This window comes from Canis lupus, chromosome 24, assembly GCF_011100685.1.
Source record: "Canis lupus familiaris isolate Mischka breed German Shepherd chromosome 24, alternate assembly UU_Cfam_GSD_1.0, whole genome shotgun sequence".
NCBI classification, from domain to species: Eukaryota; Metazoa; Chordata; class Mammalia; order Carnivora; family Canidae; genus Canis; species Canis lupus.
The window spans coordinates 26070742-26090543 of record NC_049245.1 but is presented as its reverse complement, the minus strand read 5'-3'; the positions used below and the strand labels follow the sequence as shown (position 1 = coordinate 26090543).

At 41.8% G+C, this 19802-nt stretch overlaps 1 protein-coding gene across 9 annotated transcripts; it reads left to right on the top strand.

Moving 5' to 3' along the window:
• Positions 1 to 2217: 2217 nt before the first annotated feature.
• On the top strand, positions 2218 to 18205 carry DSN1 (DSN1 component of MIS12 kinetochore complex). 9 transcript variants are annotated; one of them, XM_038572220.1, is made up of 11 exons: positions 2218 to 2300; positions 4408 to 4456; positions 4684 to 5010; positions 7332 to 7405; positions 8032 to 8104; positions 10880 to 10967; positions 12606 to 12665; positions 13068 to 13142; positions 15595 to 15742; positions 16676 to 16763; positions 17561 to 18205. In XM_038572220.1, the coding sequence occupies exons 2-11, from the start codon at positions 4423 to 4425 to the stop codon at positions 17662 to 17664; spliced, it is 1071 nt and encodes a 356-aa protein (XP_038428148.1). In that variant the 5' UTR covers positions 2218 to 2300; positions 4408 to 4422; the 3' UTR covers positions 17665 to 18205. The 9 variants fall into 9 exon arrangements, 8 of the variants coding, with proteins under 8 accessions (XP_038428148.1, XP_038428144.1, XP_038428143.1 ...); XM_038572215.1 differs by lacking the exon at positions 2218 to 2300 and adding an exon at positions 2469 to 2817; XM_038572219.1 differs by lacking the exon at positions 2218 to 2300 and adding an exon at positions 2475 to 2611.
• Positions 18206 to 19802: the final 1597 nt, after the last annotated feature.

Below are 19802 nucleotides of genomic sequence, written 5' to 3'. Positions count from 1 at the left end.
TTTGGCCTCCTCTCTGATTTTTCTTGCAGGGTGGGTGGGGTCCCCATCAGATTTGAAACCTGACTTTACCAATATCCCAGCTTCTGGGAAAGAGGGAGCCCTGGGGATGCCACAGTCACCTGGCTACTTTGGGGTCACTTGGGAGGGGCTCCCAAGGGTCCTGGATACTGATTCTTTAAACCTCAGAGTCTGCTATGAAGTGTGATATTTTTCATTGAGAAACCTGCAGAGTGTTAAAAAATGTTATTTTCTACAAAAAAAAAAAAAAAAAAACTTAAAATGTATCATGGAAAAAAGGAGGAAACTTTAGACATAGGTCAGTTATCTATTACAGTTTAATTGGCTCAAGACATTTATTAGATCACAGGTGCTGTGAATCCGGAATTTGGGCACTGGGTAGTTCTGACTCAGTGTCTCAAAAAGGTTGCAGTCAAAGATCAGTCAGGCTGCGATCATGTATAGGCTTGACTTGGGCCAGAAGATCCATTTGCAACATGGCTCACTCCTGTGCCTGGCAAGTCTGTGTTGGCAGGAGGAGGCCTCAAGTCCTCTCTACATAGATCTTTCCATAGCACTCCTTGAGTATCCTCACAACATGGCAGCTGGCTTGCCCTAGAGCAAGTCATCTATGAGAAATCAGGGTAGGGCAGCCCCGGTGGCGCAGCGGTTTAGCGCCGCCTGCAGCCCAGGGCGTAATCTTGGAGACCCTGGATCAAGTCCCACGTCAGGCTTTCTGTATGATGCCTGCTTTTCCCTCTGCCTGTGTCTCTGCCTCTCTCTCTCTGTGTCTCTATGAATAAATAAATAAAATCTTAAAAAAAAAATAAAAAAACAAGAAATCAGGGTAGAAGTCACCAATGTCTTTTATGACTAAACTTTGCAAATCACACAGTCATTTCTGCAGTATCTTACTGGCTATACAGACCAGCTCTTCTCAGTGTGGGAAGGCTTCACAGAAGGACATCTGAACTGGCATCTGAGGTCAAGATGTTGAGTAAATAAAGAGGATAGTGGTATATTATAGGCAGGAGACTGACAGGAGGTGGCTCCAGGGTGAGGGAGTGCACATATGGGAGTCTAGTAGAAAGAGAACAGAGCAGAACTGGAGAACCAAAAGGTTGTCACTGGAATAAGGAGTGACGAAAAAGGCTGGGTCAGATCACGTGGTGCCTTATGAGGGAAGGAATGTCCACATCCCATAGACAGTAGGAAGCCATAGGAGAGTTGAAAACGGAGAAAGGACAGAGGATGTATTGGGTCTAGAATTCATGAAGTAATATTCTCACTGTGCCTCAGGATGACCAGGATGGCTGGGAACACTGTGTTCTGTCCCTGGGACGTTAACAGATGATGAGTTGAAAGAGGGCAGCAGGCATAGAAGGAACTGGGTACCACTGAGCCCCAGAGAGTGATATTCTGGGAACAAGGGCAAATCTCTGCTGAAATCAGATGGCTATTAGAGCCAGCAGGCTAAAACCACAGGGTGGAAAATTTCAGGAAGGCAGACTTCTTCTTTCTTTCAGAAAACATTTCCAAGGACTGCAGCTGCTATGGAAGGATGACCACAGTCACATTCCAGGTGCTGCTTCCCAACATATCTTTCAGACTTTATGAACTGCTAATAGTTCAACATTTGGTTTCATATCTGAGAGAAAGGACTGCATATGCAAGGGGTCATTTCCGTGGCATCATGCGAGGTGCTAAAGAAGCAAGCCTGCTCTCTGGGGGCTCCCATGCCAGCACATGATAGTGGAATAGACACAGTTGGACTTCTGGAAATACACAGTTTTCAGCCTTGAGCCTCAGAGAAGAGCCTGAGAGAGATGAATCCTCAACTGAGGCTTAAAATTGGAGAATTTTGCAGGGAAAAACTGGAATGGGCTTCCCAGGCAGAGGGAACGGCTTGAGCAAAGGAGCACAGGGAAGAAGCAATAGGGGTGGGCAGAGGAGCTGTAAGCAGTTGGGGGAGGGGGCGGCCTGCCATAAGGGTGCACAGGAGACTTCTTAAACTTTGCCATGTATTGAAGGGGTCACAGGAGAAAAAGTGCTAGAGCAGGAGTGGGGTAGAATAAAACAGTACAGAGCTCCATTCCGCCCTGGGAGAGGCCGGCCCACGTTTTTGTAGTCAACAATACAGAGGGAAGGTGGGGGCAATGGCCTAATGACGGGGCAGGGCATCAGATGCCCCGTGATCCACTATATTCCTTTGGCAAAGCTCTCTGGGCCTCCGCCACCGCATCTTCAATGGGCTCTGGGCGCATCTGGCCCAAAGGACCAGAGGAGGCGGAGTCCGTAAGAGGGTGCGTGGTGTAGCTGGGGAAAGAGGTTACGCAGCTAGGTCTAGACCAGTGAGGACTTGAACTAGGGAGGGGGCGGGCGGGAGGCAAGAGGCGTTTGGACACCAGCTTACGCATGCGCCTCGACGGAGGCGGCGTTCTGCGCATGCGTGTGCGGACCCGCGAGGCTGCCAACTGCGCAGGCGTCCTTGGTTGGCGGGACTTTTCGGAGGCGGCGGCGGAGGTGACGGCGCAGGCTGCTGGCGGCGCCCCGGGCCTAGAAGGAGCGGCTGCAGTGGCGCAGGACGTTGCAGCGCGACCCTTGGCCGCGGAAGGTGATCTGCGGGCTCGTATCTCAGGGACAGAGGCTGCGGCTGGACTGGCGTCCCGAGGTCAGGAAGTCGCAGACCTGCCCCGGGACACCATTCGGGTCGCCCCTGCACCAGTCTCTTTGGCGTCGGACCTCTCCGCCCAGCCCAGACCGGTGGCCGCCCCCAGACAGCCGGCGCTGGGCGACCCGGGGCGCTGCGGCCTCTTGCGGGTGAGGGGAATCCCAAGGGCGGGCCGCACCTCGCGCTGGGGGCGGCCTGTTTTCGGATCCGGCGGTTTAGACTGCAGACTGGTGCTTGAGGGCTGGGGGTGGGTCACAGGCGTGGGTTCGGATTTCACCTCTGCACCCGCACCCCCGGCTGCTCCTAGTGGGCCAGGCTTTTGCCCCTCTGAACTTCAGTTTCCCTATCAGCAGGGGGGAATTAATGATAGCATTTACAGAGCTGTGAAAAGGATTAAGTGGGATAATGAGATAATGATGCAAATAAAACGCCTGTGTTCGCACATACACAGCTCGTGGCATAGAATAAGCGCTTAACAAGCAGCTTCACAAATGACATTTGTTGCTGTTATTATCCAGGCTTGAATCTGCGACACAGCCCTAACTGGGGATCTAGATCCCTGACCTACCCATCTTTGTTCTGTTACTTTCCCGTGCTGTCCCTCCGGTATCCATTCATTTCTCTTTATTTAGAGTCCCTCCCCCTTATACAGATTTCTGCTGGGAGGGAGGGGTATGGGTGGAAGAGGCAGAGATGCCTCAGTCGTGTCCTTCCTTGCCTTCTTCCAGTCAGTTGTCTGTGGACACCCACTACGAATACAAATACACTCTGGCTGGGGTGACAGACATGTAAACAGACTTTATAGCGCTAGGAAGACTAAGGGATGGAGCAGCCAGCTTTGCCTCGTGATTCGAAAGCTTCACATCTGAACTAGGTTGGGAAGGCTGAGTAAGTCTTACAGTCAGTGGGAGTAAAGATTCAAAACTGGTGCAGGGAATGGAGTTGGCAGGAGAGAGCAGGGATGGGTAGATTGGGACTAGTTTATGAAAGGTGTTGAATATACTGGAAGAATCTCTGCTGCTGTATAAATGGATTAGAAAGGAGCAGTGCTGCATGTTTTTGTTTTGTTTTTAAATATTTATTCATGAGAGACAGAGGCAGAGACATAGGCAGAGGGAGAATCAAGCTCCCTGCAGGGATCCTGATGTAGGACTCGATCTCAGGACCCTGGGATCACTATCTGAGTCAAAGGGAGATGCTCAACTACTGAGCCACCTAGGTGCCCTGCAGTGTTGGATGTTGCAGGACTAGTGGAGAGGCTGTAAAATTATTCTGGGGAGGGGGAGGCAGATGGTGGAAGTTCTGACACCCGAACTAAACTGAGAACTGGAAGTGGAGAAAAGTTTCCAGAGACTCTTGGAGGCAGATGGGCAGGACTTTGGATGTGGAGATTAAACAAGGAAAGGATGATGCAATTTTTCTAATTTGGAAGACCGTGTAGATCATAATGCCATCTACTCATATCTAAAATAATTGGGAAATAAAGGAGGGTGAGTGTTTTAAGCAAGACAAGAGTATTTCTAGTGATGAGTTCTATAGAGATTCAGTACAGGAGGTGATGATAATCTTTAGTCTCTGGAGAAGGTGGATGAGGTGGGACTGGGCTGGGCCTTGTCAGGTAGGTAGAATTTCATGGGGCAGTGATGAGCAGTTCGAAAGGCTGGACAACACAGGTCTCTTCAAGGGTAGTAAGGCCCCAGAAATGTGAAGAACAGGTCACTTCGTTTTCCTATTTTCAGGGTTCTTCATCCAGGATGTCTTCGGTAATTAGATCGGAAGCTATAGAAGGTGAGTATTGTAGTGAAAATGAGAACCTCTTGCCTTGGGTTCAGGTTTCTGTGCTGTACACAAATGCTTTCCTGGCTGCTGGTGGATTTGGAATCATATAATCACATACTTGCAGAGATGCTTCCTCACCGCTTCCATGATCTGGGGCATACATTTTCTTTTTCCACCTTTTTGCTCAGATGCATTGTTGTGGGTTTTATTTTGTATTTTGACTTTTTCATAACAAGTGCTAGAAGAGGAACCAGTGACATCTAAGACTTACGATCATCCACTGAAATCGGATCCCATCCCTGTGGAAGTGTGTAGCAAATCACCTGCCTCCCTGGAGATGATTCAACGCGTTTCAGAGGAAAGAATTCACCCTGGCTCGAGCCCTAAAATGGGGGGAAATTGTGATCTCATCCACCAGGAAGGACTTCAGTCCAGGTCCCTTCATTTGTCCCCCCAAGAACAATCTCCCGATCGTCAAGACAAGAGTCAATCTTGGCGGCGAGCAAGTATGAAAGAAATAAGCCGGCGGAAGTCACTGCCTGCCTTTCACCAGGGCATCACAGGTGGGGTGTCGTGTATATAAGACAGGAATTCCAGCTCAGATAAGAGGCAGTGAGGTATGGCAGAAAGAATGGAGGAGGATTGACCTGGCTTTGCTACTTACTAGTTATGTGACTGAGCGAATCCGGTCACCCCGTCAACCTCAGTTTCCTCATCTGTAGGGGAGATATTAAGATCATAAGTACTAATGTCAAACACCTAGTAAGTGTCCTGTATGATTGCTATTTATATTAGCAGCTGCCCATTGTAATCACCATGAACAGAAATTTCTAGTTTACAGTCATTCAGCACTCACCTCTGCTAGGATGAAAGGCATTAAAAATATTTCTTCATATGGCTTTCTGTCATTTCCTAAAATGAAACAAGGTGGATGGGTTGTTACCTAATTATAGGCTTTATAACTGAAAATATCTCAGAGTGAGGATTCATGTGAAGATAGCTTGGTGAAAACTAAGTTTTTAGACACGTATTTGAATGTGATCTATGTAAATTTACGATGATAATTACATCTCAGTAAGCATCGAAGTACAAGATGTAATATGGAAAGTCCAGCATATTTCAGGAAGAACTTAGTTGTGTAACCTTGAGCAAATTACTTAAGCTCCTTTGCCTTACAGTCCTTAACAATAAATGGGATGAAATAATACCTGTTTTACAGGGTCATGTGAAAATTAAATGCATTAACATATAACACAGTTCTTGGCATATAGTAAGTAAATAGCTCCAATGTTAAGCTGTTGTGGTTATTTTAAAGATATTAGCTCACTTCCAGATGGCCTGATGTCTAGGAGGAAATCTGAGTAAAAATAGCCATTTAGCATATTACTGCCACAATTGTGCTCTTGCATTTTGCTCTGTGGGTGTGCCAAGAAAACAGCCACAGTTCCTTAACTAAGATTACCCCTACCTTCATCTCTGCTCTGGGATCTGTGGACCTAAAATTATGTATAATAAAAACGCCGATGTAATAAGTAATGTAGTTATCTCTTGGTTATCCCTGGCCACTTGCTAGGTTTCTTTGGTTATAGGCAGAAGATTATCCTATTTTTCCTAACAACAATGAGAAATAATTAAGAGACAAAATTAAAAATACAGCCAGCTGAAGCTGGATGACAAAAATCTATGGACAGAAATATATGCATCTCAAATTGTCAAAACAAACTTCCTTTGCTGTATAATTGATGTGTTTAGACAGACATAATTAAAACAGTATCAACATCTTGAGGATTCAGTGGCATAATAATGTAAAGTCTCCTACCAATTCAGATGGATTCACCATGTGACCTTGGGCAGTTTACCTATCATGCAACCTTTGTACATCAGTATCTTCCTTTGTAAAATGGAATTGATAAGCTACTTGCCTTCGGTTTTAATGAGGTGTGCCTAGCATTTAATGAAATACCTTTTATATAGCAAGTATTCAACAAATTATTGTTAATATTATTAGGTCATTATGGAGAGGCAGCATGACTCTTAGCAGGAATATATACATTTTTTGGTGATGGATTTGGATTGAATTCTGGCTCCACCAATCTCTGGCCTCCAGCAAGTTATCTGCCCTCTGAACTTCAATTTTCCCATCTGTAAAATGGGGCTCTTAATTTACAAGACAAGTGTATTTAAAGCACGCTGCAGGGGCACATGGGTGACTTAGGAGAGCATTCAACTCTTGGTCTCAAGAGTCCTAAGTTCAGGCCTACATCGGGCATGCAGCCTACTTAAAAAAAAAACAAAACAACACAGCACAGTGCCTATCATTAAAATGCTCAAAAGTTCCCATCTCTCTTTAAATGCTGAAAATAAAACATTTTAAAAAGTTATTTTTTAAGTTAAATTATTCTATTATTTTTGCTTTATTTTTTAAAAGATTTAATTATTTAGTTGAAAGTGTGTGCGTGTGCTCGCGCGTGCACGCACACACACACACAGGAGGTGGGGGAAGGGAAGAGGGAGAGAAGCGAATTTCCATCTGAGATCACAGGGGTTGATCTCATTACCCTGAAGTCCTGACCTGAGCCAAAATCAAGAATTGAACACTCAACTGAGTCATTGAATCTCCCTTAACAGACAAGATTTTGATGTAATTTAAAAAAGGCTCTTAAAACTATTTAAAGTTAGTACACATAAACAGGTAAATTTCATTTTTTGATTCTAAAAAAATTAGATATGATTGTATATGAATGAATTCTCACTTTAATTAGAAAAGGCTGCTAGGTGTTCTTGCCTGAATTTAGATTGCATCAAGAGGGAGGACAATTTTCAGGTTTTTTTACTTTGCTAACTGTGTTAATATCTAGCTCCTTATATGGTGATATTTTGTTAGAGCTCAGCAGATCCATCAGTGCCAATTTAGCAGAAAGCAAACGGCTGGGCGCTCTCCTGCTTTCCAGTTTCCAGGTGAGATTCTTGGGATTAAGAAATGCTATATATATATATATTTAAACTATTACTGTGACAGCCCCAAAGAGAGATCAGTATTGTGTGATGTGTCCAGTTAAGATTAAAAGATGTTTCTCTCTAGGTGAGATTAATTTAAAAGCCAGATTTAATCCTAGCAGCAGCTGATTTCTCTCTGGACTAGGCTCTCTACCAGTCCCACCAGTGCTGCTGCTAAGTGAGCAGCTGACAGAAATTTCCTCAATCTAGTGTATTTTGCCCATTGGCAGCAAATGAGAATTTAAAGTGGGTAGAAGTCAATATCTAAGTTAAAGCAGACATTTGAGGTCTGACAACATACTGGAAGAGAATTACATGGCTAACTGGTGATTACATCAGTTTAGGTAAGTCATTTGTGTTAATTAAATGACGATGTTTCTTCTCTGCACCAAAAATCAAAATGTATAGCTTGAGCGAAGAGAGTTTTCTTGATCTACATATTTGTTTATATGAAAAATCTTGGGTGTAAGAATTAAGTTATATTTACTTTTACATTGATTAAATATGAACGTAAATATGATTACGTGAACTGAAGATTGGCCTGGGAAATCTTGGTTTTTGTACTGAAAATGCTTTCCTTTATCTAGTTCTCTGTTCAGAAACTTGAACCTTTCCTAAAGGACATGGAAGGCTTCAGTCTTGAAAGTTTTAGAGCCAAAGGTAAGTTGCTAAGAATAGAGAGCAAGCTTTGGACTTGGGCTTTACCTTCTGTTCAGGTCAGTTGAAGCCACACTTTCAGGACCCTTATTTATAGGAGCTACTACCTCGCAAAACCAGCCCCTCTCTATATTTAAGAATTGTGTTTAAAAAAGTAAGAATATATGCTTATGAACTTCAGGAGGTATAAAAGTGAAAAAAATAAGCATGCCTCCCACCTTACGCCAGTACAACTCTCTCAGAGCCCCTTATAGCCACCAGCTTTTTGTGGGTTATTACACAGATCTTAATTCATTTCCAACATTTTTACATTAATACCTAATGAACAATACTCTCTGCCCTGTTCTTTACCTTGTCTTTTTTTTTTTTTTTTTTTTAAAGATATATTTATTAGGGATTTGGGGGAGGAACAAAGGAAGAGGGAGAGAGGAACTCAGGCAGACTCTGTGCTGAGCAAGGAGCCCAAGGTGGGGCTCAGTCTCATAACCCTGAGGTCGTGACCTGAGGCAAAACCAAGTGTCAGATGTTCAGCCCACAGTGCCACCCAGGTGCCCCTTATGTTTTATTTTAACCAAATCATCTTGCATATTGTCCCATATTCCACATATAGAACTGTCCTTTTTTTTTTTTTTTTTAAAGATTTTATTTATTCATGAGAGACACACACAGAGAGAGATAGAGACACAGGCAGAGGGAGAAGCAGGATCCATGCAAGGAGCTCGATGTGGGACTCGATCCGGGGTCTCCAGGATCACACCCTGCAGCACTAAACCACTGTGCCACCAGGGCTACCCTATAGAACTATCCTTATGGAAGTTTAGTAGCCATATGATATTTCATTTTATAAATATTCCGTATATGATTCAACCAGTTCTTTACTGATGGACTTTTAGTGCTGTTTCTAGTCTTGTTATCATAACGATTGGGGTAATGAATAACTTTTTACACAAGCCTTTTGGCATATACACAAGTAAAAATAAGATAAATTTCTAGAATTGGAATTACATAGATCAGATGAAATGTTGGAGATTACCAGATTGCCTTCCAGAAAGGTTTTATTAGTTCTCTTATCAGCAATATATGCAAGTACCTATTTTTTCACACACTTGTTTTATTAAACCATTCAGATTTTTTACTACTTAATAAGTGATAAAAAGTATTTTCTAGTTTTAATCTGTGTTCCTTTTTCTTTTAAAGAGGATAGACATTTTTTCATATTTCTTTTTTTTTTTTTAAGATTTTGTTTATTTATTCATAGAGACTGGGAGAGGGAGAGAGGCAGAGACACAGGCAGAGGGAGAAGCAGGCTCCCTACAGGAAGCCCGACATGGGACTCGATCCCGGGTCTCCAGGATCACACCCCAGGCTACAGGCAGCGCCAAACCGCTGTGCCACCAGGGCTGTCCACTTTTTCATATTTCTTAGAGCTATTTGTACTTCATTTTCTGTGTATTGTTTGTATCCTTTGTTCCTTTTTTTAAAAATCTGTAATGTGTTGATTGGGATAATTTGCCACTCATCTGGATTCAGGGTGCTTTTAGCCCTGCTTCTATCTAGAGGAATATCCTTCTGTAAGCCTGCTTTTCCTCTTGTAGGCTCGCAAAGGACAGTAGAGCAGTCAACAGAAAAAACTACTGTTTGTGCATAGCTAAAGGCAGTGGTGATTTTGTAGCAACCTGGGCACTTTGCATCAGTGAAGTAGGAGTTAGGGCTTTGCGACAGGCGATTCTTGCGCTTCCTTTTCTCCTCTGGGATTGTATGGGTGGAGGAAGTCCTTCAAGAGGGGATGTTGGAGAGTTCAGCATTGCCAGAAAGGCTCCTTTGTTCATTTTTTTAAATTGAGGTGTTGACTTTTTTACATCACTTTGTGGGAACTCTTTTTTTTTTTTTTTAATTTATTTATTAATGAGAGATACCGAGAGGGAGAGAGAGAGAGAGAAAGAGAAAGAGAAAGAGAAGCAGGCTCCATGCAGGGAGTCCAACACAGGACTCGATCCCGGGTCTCCAGGATCAGGCCCTGGACTGAAGGCGGCACCAAACCGCTGAGCCACCGGGGCTGCCCAGTTTGTGGGAACTCTTTATACACAAGGAAATTAGCCGTTCATCTTTGATACAGCTATTCTTAGGAATTCATTTTCAACTTTTCAGGAAGTAGCTACGTGTAACTACACAATCATCCAGGGTCAGAAATATTCAATGTTACCCACTTAAAAGACCTAGAAAATATACGAACTTCGAGTATTGTTTATCTCAGCATTGGATCATCACTATTAGAGTAGATATGATAGCTGTTTAAAATCTGCTTTCCCTCTGCATTTCTCACCTGAGTGCAATTGCAGATTTTCCAAGTCGAAGCCGAGATATGTTTTTACCCTATACACATAATTCCTTTTTCTCTTTTAACAATTTTCATTATCCTCTTGCCTTTTGCCTGACTTCTATAATATGTTCTTCCTTTTAGTGCCAGCAGTTGAAATTTCTTGAAAGATTGAAATGTCAGTGCACATATACCTTTTAACTGCTTTTCAGTCAAGTATAAAAAACATTATCATAAATGTCATAAAGAGGAGTTGTCTTCCATTTTATCTATATCTACCTAAAAAAAATAAAGATAAAATTTTCTGTGTATTTATACTACTTTGAATGGGTGAGAGGGCCAGAATATAACAGGGGACCCTAGAGCTGATATCACCTTGAATATGTTATACCTTGTCAGCAGCTTGCTGTGAAAATTCTTATTTTTTTTATTTTATAACATTTACTTTTTTCCCCCTCTAGCATCTTCTCTTTCTGAAGAATTGAAACATTTTGCAGAGAGCCTAGAAAGTAATGGAACGCTACAAAAATGTTTTGAAGATTCAAAAGGGTATGTGCAATTCCCCTATGTCCTAAATTATAATTGAATTAAGACTTTTCATTATAATTAGTTGTTTATTCACTCAACAAACATTTATCCAGCATCTTCTACACACCAGGCTTTTCTATATGTTGGAGATAAAGTCATAAATAGGTTAAGCAGGTATCTTAATAGGAGAGACAGTCAAACAAATACATAGAAAATAAGGATTTCAAGTAGCGATAATCTAAGAAGTCAACTATGATAGTGACTTGAGGGGGTGGGTAACTTTAGCTAATGGTCAGAGAAGACCTGTAAGATCTGAGTGGTGAGAAGGAACCAGCCATGGAAAGGTGAGAGGAAAAGCATTGTTCACATCTTTGCTAGCAATGCAAGGTTGATGATAAACAAACGTTGTTTAGCTGTTGGCAAGCAAGAATATGAGGAGAAAGTTTAAATCCCAGTCCCAAAATACTAGTTCCTCTACAGGAGCAGGGCCTAACCCTCTAGCTCTTGCCTTGCAACAAATCGTGTCACTTGGGTCTACATCATAAACTTTTTACTTTTGACTTCACAAAGGTTTACTTTCCCATAGATTGTTAAAATTAACATTGCTATCCAGGAAATGAAAAAATAGGTTGGCTCAACATAGTATCTCTTTTAATGCAGTGTATTTAAGCCACTAGCTGCTGCATCTCAGCCAGTGGTGATAGAGGCTGTGTGTCACCGGCCTTGGTAGAGAAACATGAAAGTTGGCACAATTAACTTGGCTTTGGTGGGTAGAGTACGAAGTACATCTGCAGAATTTTGGCATTTTCAGTGCCTGCTTCTTTTCCAACAGGATTAATAACCCAACTGAACTGAGCCTTTGGTGTAAGTAAACATAATCCCTGTCCGCAGCATCCATAGCATCATTTTAAGTGGGAAGAAAAGATAGTTATATACAAAAGTATTGTTGGGCCTTAAAAGATGACTCAAAAAGAAGAGACTCAAATGTGAGGTGAACAAGGAGCACCTGGGTGGCTCAGTCGGGTGAGCGTTCGACTCTTGGATTCGGCTCAGGTCCTGATGTCATGCCTCATGGGATCAAGCCCCGTGTAAGGCTCCATGCTCAGCGGGTGTCCGCTTGGATAGTCTCTCTCTCTTCCCCTTCCCCTGTTCATGCTTCCTCTCTTTCTCTCTCTCAAATAAATAAATCTTTTAAAAAGATGTGAACCAAAATTTGAGATGAAAAACTCCAGATGTTTGAGGGTCAGGCTGAGTGAGATTTTATGAGGCAGAATAGGTGAAAGGCAACAATTGGAATAAAAGTTAATGAGCTGGTTGAAGCCAGAACACAGCCTAAAGTGTCAGGTTAAGGGGTTTTGACTTTTATTCTGAATGCAGTGGAGGGTCACAGAGTTTTAGGCAAAGAAAACAAAATTAAGTAGTATTTTATGTTAATTTGGCTATAGGTGAATTGAAATTGATGAGAGAAATAGAAAATAAAGAGTCCACTGAGGAAACTTCTAGTGGAAAAGTGAGATAGAGCCCAAGAATAAATATTTGTTGAAAGATAAATTCTGAACATCTTTTACCGCCCTTAAAATTATGTAAGGCATCCTATGAAAAACAAGTACTTTTGAAAGATTTACATTGATTTTAAAATCAATCCTATCTGTATTCCAGAAAAGCATCAGATTTGTCTCTGGAAACATCAGTGGCTGAGATGAAGGAATACATAACAAAGTAAGTGAAAATGAGTGATCCTTTGTTGGAAAATCTATATTCATCTGGGGAAAATAACTAGATCTGGGAAAAATGAATAGTAAACATCCCATTTAGTGTCAGTACTAGTGTGTCAACACTAGAATTTGAAAAGCTACATATTGGGATCTTGTGGGCTATACTCATGGCCAGTTTCATAGAATGGAATCTAGGGAATAAGGATGTTAATTTGATTTTAAGAACTCATGTTTGATTTGATTAAATTAATATCCTCTGAATCAATTGGGCTTTCTAATCCATTAATGACATGTTTATTCACATCTTAGAACTGTTGAGATACCTAATGTACTTATTGTTGCCTTGAGTGATTCAGAATGAGACAATCAAAAAGTAACCAATTATTTTTTTATCCTGATTCTATAGATTTTCTTTAGAACGTCAGTCTTGGGATCAGCTCTTGCAGCACTACCAGATGGAGGCTGAAGAGATCACATCCAGGTTAGATCTGTGATTGGAAATGGAAGGCTATCTTTTTACCTTGTGAAATTTTATTTGAATTGATTTCAGTTCTGTTAGCACAAATTGAAAGATGACTCCTTTCTGATAGGCCAATCAACTCATCAAAGCTCTATAAATTATGTATTAGCATTCTAGGATTATAAATGGGGAGTTGGGAGAAGGGGAGGGAGAGTGGGTGTCACTATTTTCAGGCAAAGAACAGAATTGCTTCTGCTCTGTATCCTTGGCTGCTGTTCCACATCCTGGGGGAGACAAGTACATCTCTGCCCTATACCAGGGCATCCAGGGTTGAGCCAAGAATTTGATCAGCGCACTTCAGTTTGCAGGTGGCCTTCAAGCTGCAGGTTTGGGGGAGAGCCCTGGCCAGGTCCTTCATAAAGATGCAAAGGCCTGGAAAGGGATGATGAAAGAGGGCGTATAGGAGAGAGAGGATCTTTGTCTGGGTCTTAAAGGCATAAGAAAGTGGGAAAGTGTTAGACTTTGATTTAGTTGGCCATCCAAACCAGTGATTAAGCTTTTTTTCCCCAACAGAATCTCAGCTAGAAACCCAAACATAAAACGCTAGCTAAAACCATAATTGCACAAGTGGCCTCTTAGTACAGAGGTGCTTTAAGGAACATGGTTTGAAAAATTTCTGCAGTCCAGGCATTCATGGTTACCAGTTACTTTATTCGCCCCTTATATATTTCTGTTTATGAAGTTAGGTAATGTATAAGATGGCAGTTTCAGATTAAGAATTTTGATGTGAGATAGTTTATTGGTTAAGAGGAATGTTTCTGGAAGCAGATTATGTCTGTTTGAATACTAATTACTCCTTCATTTTGTGACTTTGGGCAAGCTACTTAATTTCTAAGGCTGGGGGGGATCCCTGGGTGGCTCAGCAGTTTGGCGCCTGCCTTTGGCCCAGGGCGTGATCCTGGAGTCCCAGGATCGAGTCCCATGTCGGGCTCCCAGCATGGAGCCTGCTTCTCCCTCCTGTGTGTCTGCGCGCCTCTCTCTCTCTCTCTATCTCTCTCTCTCTGTCTATCATAAATAAATAAATAAATCAATCAATCAATCAATCAATCAATCAATCTTAAAAAAAAAATTTCTAAGCCTGAAGTTCCTCACTTGAAAATGGCGATAATATTAATACCTACCTTGGGGCACTTGGGTGTCTCAGTGGTTGAGTGTTTGCCTTTGGCTCGGGTCATAATCCTGGGGTCCTGGGATGGAGTCCTGCATAAGCCTCCCTGAAGGAGCCTGCTTCTCCCTCTGCCTGTGTTTCTGCCTCTCTCTCTGAGTCTCATGAATGAATAAATCTTTAAAAAAAAAAATAATAAAGAATACCTACCTCATTGGGTTATTGTGAGTGTTAAATGAGGTGAAATGGAAAGTGTTTCAGAGTCTGGCAGTCAGGAAATTATAGGAGTGGTTGTTCAAGCGTTCTCACTTTGTTTTTGTTTTTTTGTTTTAAGATTTTATTCATTATTTTGGGAGAGTGAGTACAAGCAGTGGTAGAGGCAGGGGGAGAGGGAGAAGCAGGCTCCCTGATGAGCAGAGAGCCTGACGCAGGGTTGGATCCCAGGACCCCAGGATCATAACCCCAGCCAAACACAGATGCTTAACTAACTGAGCTACCCAGGCATTCCAAGAGTCCTCAGTTTTCATGAAGTCTCCATCATATTCAGTTATTTTTTTTTACTTTTTAAAGATTTTATTTATTTATTTATTTGATAGAGTACAAGTAGAGGGAGAAGGGGGCAGAGGGAGAAGCAGGTTCCCTGCTGACCAGGGAGCTGGATGCAGGGCTTGATCCCAGATGCTTAACTAACTGAGCTATCGAAGTGCCCCCGTATTTTAAATATTTTAGATAATTGAAGTGGCCCAGTAATTTTGGGAAAGATCATAGACATTAATTTCAGGAAAGCAAGCTTTGGCTTTACTCCACTTATAGTCCTTTTTGTAAATGGGCCTTACTGTCAGATGGAGTCAACTGATCTGAAGGTCTAGCATTTTCTGGAGTCCAGTGGTCTTAAATAATTAATAATGGAATAATCATTTCAGACCCCCTTGTTAATAAGAGGGTCTATGTCTACAGTAGAATGGATGAATATTGGTTCAGATTAATAAAAGCCCTTCTGAGATTTTTTTTCTAGGTCGTTTTACATATCTTCCCCCAGAAATGATTATAAAAACTCCTTGAGAAAACAATTCCTTGAGGGGTGCCTGGATGGCTTAGTTGGTTAAGTGTCTGCCTTTGGCTCAGGTTATGATCTCAGGGTCCTGGAATCGAGCCCCACATCAGGCTCTCTGCTAAGCAGGGAGTCTGTTTCCCCCTCTCCCCCCTGCTTGTGCTCACATGTTCTCTCTCTCAAATAAATAATGAAAGTCTTTAAAAAGAAAATTCCTGAACTCTCTTTTGTTTTGTTTTGTTTTCCTCTCCTCCCAGAACATCAGCTGAAACCAAAGTTACTGAAGTTGAAGTGGAACCTAAAACATATCTTGGATCTTCCCAGAGTGAAGTCCTTAGTACAAAGCCTGACTACCAGAAGATATTGCAGAATCAGAACAAAGTCTTTGATTATATGGAGTTAGTGGTGAGTTGGCTCATGTTAATTTGGTTATTTAGCTTTGCTTTGTTGTGATCCTTGGAAATTGAGGGACCTGGAGAATATTGTAATGAGGTAAGTATATTCAGCTCTATCTTGGGGAAACCTGGAGAGACAATAAAACATGTGGTGGTAAGAGCTAATAAAGTAGGGTAAAGGAGAGAGTGTACAGGAAGGGCAGCAGGGTGCTGTACAGAGCAGTTGTTGATGGTCCTTCAAAGATGCCATTTTAATAGAGATTTGAAAGAAATAAGGAAGTGGGCCATGAGGACATTTAGGAGAATAGTATTGTGTCGCTTCAAATATCGACAGGAAACCGATGCACTTGATAAAGGTGAGTTGAAGGAGTGATGTATAAAGTGTAGGTATTGAGGAAATCACAAGGATTAGTGAAGTAGTCTGGGGCTTAGAGGCAGCTGTACTCTTAATATCCGTAGGCCTGAAAGGTGAAGGGGAGGAACAGTCACTGTGGTACCAGAGGAAGAAAATCATAGAGTGGGCTGCTTTGAGAGAGCCATGGCTTTCAGTTGAGAGACAAAAGTAACTCAAGACGACCCTTCCAGCAAGCCTGTGTAAAAATATTCTGATTTCATTCAGCTCCTCCAGCTTGGGCTCCCTCTTGGCCAAACCTGCCGAGACATCAGAAGACATGGAATCCTGTTTGAGGTTATATGTGGCAGCTTCCCAGGGCATAGAGCAGTGTGGCCAGGTGTAGAGTGTGGATCTGAAGGAGCAAACAAGTGCTCGCTTAGTGCTCACATATACTAAAATTAAAGGAACAAACAAGATGTCTGGCACAAGCATTCCAGGTTGAAAAGATAACAAAGGCAAAGCTCCTAGCAGGAGCTTGCCTACTCTTTTTTGAGGAACATCGAAGAAGCCAAGGATCCTTATAGCTCACAGCTGTCTTGTCATATGCAGATGGATGAACTGCAAGGCTCTGTGAAGCAGCTGCATGCTTTTATGGATGAAAGTACCCAGTGTTTCCAGAAGGTGTCAGTACAGCTTGGTGAGTGTGTGTCTTCAAGGGACTAGAGCTTGCACTATTTTATATATGATAGTGCTTTGGATATAAACTGCCCTTCAAAGCATATGGTCTCTGGATGCCTGGGTGGCTCAGCGGTTGAGCGTCTGCCTTTGGCTCAGGGCATGATCCTGGTCCCGGGATCGAGTCCCACGTTGGTCTCCCTGTGAGGAACCTGCTTCTCTCTGCCTGTGTCTTTGCCTCTCTCTTTGTATCTCTCATGAATAAATACATAAAATCTTAAGAAAATAAAACAAAACACAAAGCATATGGTCTCAGAGAATAAGGCCTGTATGAGATTCTTTTTCTCCCCTCACAATTATTATTATGCTGTGAGTATTCAAAGTTGATGGGAAATATCTAGATGTGAATTCCATGGGAACACAGTAAACTGAGAATTAAATCCCCACAAACCATGTTGTGTTAGTAAATCCAAGTTTTATTTTGTATTTTAAATCCAAGTTTTTAAGTACTCATGACCATTTTCCTTTTCATTCTTCAAGAATCCATTAAGTGACACTGATATTAGTTCCCTGCTGCTTTTTCTGGCCTCCTCTAGTCCTAAGTTATTTGCTAGATATACCTTCATTTTCTCATTACATTGTATTATGGTTGTGGTTGCAGCTGGCTTCCCTGTCAGACTGCCATCTCCTTGAGGACAGAGACTCTCTTATTTGTCATTGTAATTCCTTTCAGCATCTCACACAATGTTCATACAACCAAGTTTTCAATAAATATTATTTTGAATTCAACTGAAATTTACTTTTGTCTTTCCTCTGCAGGGAAGAGAAGCACGCAACAATTAGATCCTTCACCAGCTCGAAAACTGCTCAAGCTTCAGCTACAGAACCCACCTACCACACACTGCTCTAGGTCTTGTCAGTGACTTCATGTAGTTTTCCCTTCCACAAGGTGCTCCAGAGGAGAGAAAGGGGAAGAGTGCCCCAGCACATGACAACTGCATGGCAGCCTGAGATGCTGATAGCTGCCCTATTGCCTTTGAGGATAACTGGCTGAATGTAAAGTTTTTTTCCTAAAAGTAACAGAATTTATGCATTTGAAAGAGTGTAGTATAGATACTATTTCCAAGGATGTGCAAACTGCTTGCAATTTCTATTGTGGAATGACCTTGAGAACTAGTAGCCCATTCTTTTAATTACCCTTCATGGTTGGTATTCGTCATCTTATGAAATGTTTTTTAGGTTTTGAAACAATCCAAAGTCATTCAGGACCAAATCTAGGGAAACATTTTAGGGGTCAAGTTGGGTTCTGGTAGTAAAGGAATGGAACTGATTTTCTAGTGTGGCCCTGAAGGTGATTTTAGGTAGAGGAATTGTGAGCATTGAGCATGCAGTTGTGATCCACATGCATCATGTGGATATATGTACCACTTCACAGAATGTTCAAATTGAAGGAAATACCACTCATTCTCTGTCCTGTTGTCTACAGTGTGCTTTAGCTTTTAACATTGAGTGGACATCCTAAATCCTGGATTCATGGCAAGGAAGGGCTAAGTAGTTTTTCTCATTATTCTCTATCTTTAATAATTTTCATTATAAAATTACACATTATTAAAAGCTGCTTTTGTCTTTGTGCGTATTTTGAGCATATGAAAAAAATTTTTAAAGCAATGAAGGCTTAGCAGAAAATAGGATTCTTTGCCAAGATGCTAAAGTAAACAGTAATGTAGGGATATATGCCTCAGCATTAATTACCAGGAAAACACCAACTAATTTTTTTTTTTAAGACTTTATTTATTCACGAGAGACACACAGAGAGAGGCAGAGACATAGGCAGAGGGAGAAGCAGGCTCCATGCAGGAAGCCTGATGCAGGACTTGATCCCAGGATCCTGGGATCATGACCTGAGCCAAAGGCAGACACTCAACCACTGAGCCACCCAGACGTCCCAACACCAACTAATTTATTGTTAATGTTTCTTATTCTCTGATCCTTGTAATAGGATAAAGCCTACTTCATTTAAATACCCAGTCATAAAGTCTTAAACCTTGGCCTAAGTACCAGTTAGTGAAAGGTGATATCTCCTTCCTTTGACCTACATTCTTTTTTTTAAGATTATTTTTTTGACAGAGCACACAAGCATGGGGAGAGGGAGAAGCAGGCTCCTTGCTGAGCAGGGAGCCCCACCCAGGGCTTGATCCAAGGACCCTGAGATCATGACCTGAGCTGAAGACAGATGCTTAACCAAGTGAGCCACCCAGGCACCCTCCTACATTCCTTTTTCTTTCATGTATTTACAGAGCTGCTGCTATATGCCAGGTACTGTTCTAGGACCTGGGGAGAGAGCAAAGAACAAAAACAGACATGAGAGTTACTCATAGTGTCTAGAACTTAGATATGCGACCTATATGTTAAAAGCCTAGGTGCTACTTACTGTGACTGAGAAAAATGTTATTTAACCTCCTATCTGTAAGATTGGAAGAAAGGTAGAACCTATATCACAGGGATGCTGTAAGTCAGATTAAATAGTATAAATTTAGAATAATGGTATCAATGTGCTGAAGGGGTGAAAGCTTGAACAACTGGGTGGATTAATAGAGCAGCTAACAAGATGGGAAAGCTAGTCAGTTCAATTTGAGATACCAGATGGAGAAGTCAACTAGACCATTGGATATAGAGATGGAAAACTGGGTAGAAAAATCTGGACTAGAGCTAAAATTTGGAAGTAATCTATATGTAGCTATCAAAACCTTGAGAATGGATAATATTGTTAAGGAAAGCTAGGGCTTTTAAGTATCCGAGGAGAGGTATTAATTGCCTATTCTTTAAGAAGCAGAGTAGTATAATGAATGGAAGGAGCACACTGTTTAAAATAAATCTTTATCTCTTATGTTCAAATTTACCCATCTGTAAAATGGGAATAGATAACAATTCTCCCATGTGGTTGCACCTTCCTTTATTTTATTACATGGTACTGCATTTTTATTGTTTATAAGAATTTGTTCAAACTCCAGGGTAAGAAGTGCTTTTTCTGCATCTTCAACAGCCAAATAAGACAGCACGT

Coding starts and splice junctions, on each gene's coding strand:
- DSN1 (XM_038572216.1), top strand. CDS start 2,413: ATGCGCCTCGACGGAGGCGGCGTTCTGCGCATGCGTGTGCGGACCCGC. Junction 12,666..13,067: donor ATGAAGGAATACATAACAAA/GTAAGTGAAAAT, acceptor CTGATTCTATAG/ATTTTCTTTAGAACGTCAGT. Junction 15,743..16,675: donor TTGATTATATGGAGTTAGTG/GTGAGTTGGCTC, acceptor TGTCATATGCAG/ATGGATGAACTGCAAGGCTC.